General features: G+C 44.0%; 1 protein-coding gene across 1 annotated transcript; it reads right to left on the minus strand.

Moving 5' to 3' along the window:
- Positions 1-3,871: 3,871 nt before the first annotated feature.
- On the minus strand, positions 3,872-4,760 carry LOC138037461 (uncharacterized). The gene is made up of 2 exons (XM_068883384.1): positions 4,390-4,760; positions 3,872-4,238 (listed from the first exon to the last, which is right to left on the minus strand). The coding sequence occupies exons 1-2, from the start codon at positions 4,758-4,760 to the stop codon at positions 3,872-3,874; spliced, it is 738 nt and encodes a 245-aa protein (XP_068739485.1).
- Positions 4,761-5,000: the final 240 nt, after the last annotated feature.

The raw sequence follows: 5,000 nt of genomic DNA on the forward strand, positions 1-5,000 counted from the left end.
TTATAGAATTATAGATACTTACAGATAATTATAGAATTATTGTAAATAGATACTGATATAGATACTGAGATAAGGACACTTCAAAAGGAAAAAGCAAGAAACACTCAAAGAAAATACAACAACAAAATGGCAACAAGCAAACCCAATACTATTTAGTAATAAGAGGACAGGTAATCCGCAAATATAAATCTTTTTATTCCCTTATTTACATTATACCGTTTGTTTGACACGAGGATTACAGCGAAATGAAAGCACAACTTTGTCGCGAATTTTCTATGATAAAAACTTGTTCAGAAATCCAAAATCTACGTTAACAGCACACACCAGGCCTACTCCTGAGTCAACGTCGTTCCCAGGGTCTCGAGAGACCCTGGGAACGAGGTTGCTCCTGAGTATCTGGCTAGAAATCTTTTCCTTTGGCCGCGCTTCAGCCATTCGATGAGGGCCAGTCTCGTGCTTCTTAAGTTGCCTCGCTCATGCCCAAAAAAACGAATTCTGGGTAATTCTGCCATTCCATGACAAGGAAAGACTCCCGATTCTCATTTCATAGTTTTTTTCGTAAGTGTCGGGCCACCCCGTCCTACAAGCAAAATACCGCATCGACTGAAGTTTTTAGCTTTCAAAACTTGCCCAAATTGTATTGGTAGGTCCTGGAATGAGTTCACAGAAAGGCCAGAGAGACAATTTCACTCGTGAACCGCCATGTCAGTTTCCAACTGAGCATTTTAGGCGTCCCAGTCTGCATGAAACCATCTCTCACCTCTGTTTTCTTTCAAAGGGTTGCCGGCTAAATGATGCCAGCCTGGGGGCTTCTGTGGACGAAGATGACCCAAAAAACCACTTATAAATTGAGAAACCTACCAGATTAAGGCGAACTCGATCGCTCTCCGAATACGAACTGGACATTTGTCACGTGATGTTCAAACCTGAGCCCACATTGTGGAATAGAGCTGTTGTTGGCTTTGTTAGGAAAGGGTCTCAATGTGGTTGACGTACCGTTAGCCGTGACACGTCAAGAAAAGTTAACTGTTACTGTATATTTTGTAGGCGCCTCATTAGCAGTTCTTTCATGGTAATTTGTTCGCACTTGTATCAATTGTTTTTCCTATTCAAAGGCGTTAGCCTCAGAGGGGCGTATTTAACCCTCAATATGCATGTTTATAGCACATGCAGTTTTCTTTTTTTTTGGCTTCCCTACGTCTTGTGGCAAAGAGTTCGAATTTACCGTTTAGTTATATAAGTTTCAAGTTTTACTGGGCCGTTTAGCTTACTCCACGTCTCGGAGAAATCACCGATAAGGTTTATAATTATCGGTTTCAAGTTTGTACGTATTTCTGTTTTATCAATCATGTAATTAACTCGCTCGTTAACCCTTTTATTTTAACTTTCCCGATTTAGAACCAGCGCTTTGGAAAGGATTGTTACTAGGCTGCGTATCATCGGTGTATTTTAGGAGAAACTAATAAAGTGTTAGTGGCTTTCGCTGATCCGGTTTTCTTGCTTTTATATTAACCGTTAGCCGTGAAAAAAATTAAAAGCATTTAGCGCGTTTTTTTTTTTTTAACTTTTAAAAGTGGAATAGGGAGTGTTTCGAAGTATTTAGAGACTTCAGAGCACTCGACACCGTTTTACCTCCTTTGCTCTTCTCGTGGACATTCCATCTTGCTACGGTTGTCTGACAAGACAAAACAAGTCCCAAATAACCCCCAGCAAGAGAAGGTGAGGTAAGAGAACGTATTCCCATGCCCTATCACAGTTTTTAAAAATCTATTTTTGGTTTCCCAAAGCTATTTTAAATTCTCGTTCCCCAACGCCACATATATTTAAAATTTCATTACGTCATTACAATTGGCCAATCAGGTGCCTCTCTAAAAATAGCTGCGTAGATTAAAAAAAACTATCATTGGTCCGTGTATGGGGGATCCGTTCTCTTACCTCATCCTCTCTTGCCCCTAGTTGGAGGTCTTGACAAAAATGTAAGTCGCATCCTGATGACCAATGACTTATTCTTTTCAATGTGTACTAAACCCCTACTAACTAACACAGAAAACCCCAAAAAGCAAAAAAAGACTTTCATTTTCAACGACGGATGTTTCTTTGTTTTTCATGTAAGTGAACCGTGACGGGAAAAAACTAAACATTAGCCGTGAAAAGCCAAACCTTAGTCGTGAAAACTATCCTCCCATTGAGACCCTCTTAAGAGGGTAGAATCCATGGCCAGGGAAAGCTTAATTATTTTGTTCCTATTTTGGGATGAGAATTCCTATTTTTTCCTATTTTTGGCCTCTGTCTTTCCTTTTTTCCTATTTTCTCGGAGTGTCATTTGTCACTTGACACACTGGTAGATGGAAGTAGCTGAAGGTATATTATGAATTAAATGAACGTGAATAAAGGTAGATAAAGATAAAACAAGATAGATGAAAATAAATGAACGCGGATGAAGGTAGTTGAAGGTAAATGGACGTTAGTGAAGGTATATGAGGGTAAATGAACATGAACAAAAGTAGATGATGATAATTGAACGCGGATGAAAGAAGATGTGGGTAGCTGAACGTGAATGAACGTGAATAAGGGTATATTAAGGTAAATGAATGTTAATGAAGGTATATAAACGTGAATGAAGGTATATGAAGGTAAGTGACGGTAGATGAAGGTAAATGAACGTGAATAAAGGCAGATGAAGGTAAATGAAGGTATATCGAGGTGAATGAAGGTAGATGATTGCGATTGAAGGTAGACTAAGCTAGATGAATGTAAATAAAGGTAAATGAAGGTAGATGAAGGTAAATGAACGCGGATGAAGGTAGATGTAGGTAGCTGAAGGTAAATGGACGTTAGTGGAGGTAAATGAAGGTACATAAACGTGAATAAAGGTAAATAACGATAAATGAACGCGTATGAAAAGAAATGTGGGTAGCAGAAGGTAAATGAACGTGAATGAAGGTATATGAAGGTTAGCGAAGGTAGATGAAGGTAAATGAATGTGAATAAAGGCAGGTGAAGGTATACGAAGGTAACTGAAGGTAGATGAATGTGAATGAAGAAGATGAAGGTCACGAGATGAAGGTAGATTAAGGTGGATAAAGGCCGATGAAGGTAGTTGAAGGTACAGTAACGTGAATAACGGTATATTAACTAAGGCAAATGAATGTAAAATGAGGGTAGATGAATGTGAATGCCGGTTGATGACCATGAATGAAGGAAGATTAAGCTAGATGAAGGTAAATAATGGTAGAGGAAGGTAGATAAACGTGAATAAAGGTAAATGGAGGTGAATGAAGGCGCATCAAGGTACATGAAGGTAAATGAACGGGAATGAATGTAGATGAATGTAAATGAACGTGAATGAAGGTATATTACGGTAAATGAACATGAATGAATGCAAATGAACGTGATTGAAAGTAGTGGCATTCTCATCTCGAAGAGGCGATGGTTAGCGCTGGGGATTTGGGCAGGATCTTGTATGACTGCGTAGCCCGCTCCTGGAGTGGCAGTCTCTGTTGCAGGCGGGGCAGACGTGCCTTGTGGAAACACGGGCAGAGGCTGCGCGTTCTTTCCTCGCTGCTCTCTTGCGTGTAGCCTGGACTCTAGCGTTCGCTTCCGCCTTTGACATTTTGCCGCCATGTATCTCGGTGATTGGCGATGTCCTCCCATGCATTGGTGTCGATTATTGCAGATCGTCAGTCCGAAGCTCGCTTGATGACGTCCTTGTACCGCGCCAGCGGTCGACCCGCGCAACGGACGCCCTCCCGCGGTGCTCCATAAAGGATTTCTCTTGGCAGGCGGTCAGGCTCCATGCGATGTGCATGGCCGAGCCATCGAAGGCGTCGCTGAATGAGCAGTGATGGCATGCTTAGTGAGCCAGCGCGCTCTAGGACCTCGGTGTTGGTGACTCTGTCCTGCCACCTGATGTGCCACCTGATGTGCGCTGCTCTTGTCTGGCATAGGTCGTCCACGACTCGCTGCCATAAAGGAGAGTCGACAGGACACAAGCTTGGTAGACGCACATCTTGGTCCTTTCTCTCAACAGGTCATTGTCCCACACTCGCTTGTTGAGTTTGGCCATGACAGCAGCTGCTTTGGCGATCCTGCAGCTGATCTCAGCATCGAGCGAAGTCGAGCTTGACACGGTGGAGCCCAAGTAGGTGAAGGTGTCCACAACCTCCAGCTCTGTGTTGCCGATGGTGATGACTGGGGGGAACTCAGCACTTTGCGTCAGGATGTTGGTCTTCCTGAGGCTGATCGTTAGCCCAAACTACCAGATGTTGGAGGCCCTCTCGCAGTGGGATGTTAAAGCAGCGTCGTCTGCAATCAGTAGATTCTGTATGAGCACCATAAGCTTTGGTTTTGGCACGGAGTCTGGCGATGTTGAAGAGTTTGCCGGCTGACCTCGTCCAGACGTAGACACCTTCTGTAAAGTCTACAAAGGCATACTGGAGCAGCATCGAGAAGAAAATCCCGAACAGGGTTGGAGCAAGGACACAGCCCTGCTTTACTCCACTGCTGACTGGGAAGGCATTGGAGTTGGCCCCATCGAAGCAGACCGTACTCTGCATGTCCTGGTGAAAGGAGGTGATGATCGCCAGGAGCTTTGAAGGGTAGCCAATCTTCTGGAGGATCTTGAAGATCTTGAAGATCTTGAAGAGCCCGCTTCTGCTCACCAAGTCAAAAGCGGCTTTGGTGAGGTCCACGAAGGCGAGGAACAATGGCTGCTGCTGCTCTCGACAGTTCTCCTGCAGCTGACAGAGCGAGAAGATCATGTCCACTGTGGACCCCCCGGCTCTGAAGCCACACGGGTCAAGGCGACCCCAGCGAAGACTTTGCCAACGATGCTCAGAAGAGAGATGCCGCGATAGTTATTGCAATCACTACGGTCACCCTTGTTTTTGTACAGGGTGACTATGTTGGCATCTCTCATGTCTTGGGGAATGTGACCTTGCTCCCAGCACCGGCAGAGGAGCTCATGAAGCGGTTGCAGGATGGTTTGCTTCCCATTTTTC

Source organism: Montipora capricornis, chromosome 2 (assembly GCF_036669925.1).
Source record: "Montipora capricornis isolate CH-2021 chromosome 2, ASM3666992v2, whole genome shotgun sequence".
Classification (NCBI taxonomy): domain Eukaryota; kingdom Metazoa; phylum Cnidaria; class Anthozoa; order Scleractinia; family Acroporidae; genus Montipora; species Montipora capricornis.

Bases quoted from the DNA above. Each gene is read 5' to 3' on its own strand.
- LOC138037461 (XM_068883384.1), bottom strand. From the start codon at position 4,760: ATGATCTTCTCGCTCTGTCAGCTGCAGGAGAACTGTCGAGAGCAGCAG. The intron at 4,239-4,389 runs GTCAGCCGGCAA...GCTAACGATCAG, and splicing joins GGTGTCTACGTCTGGACGAG to CCTCAGGAAGACCAACATCC.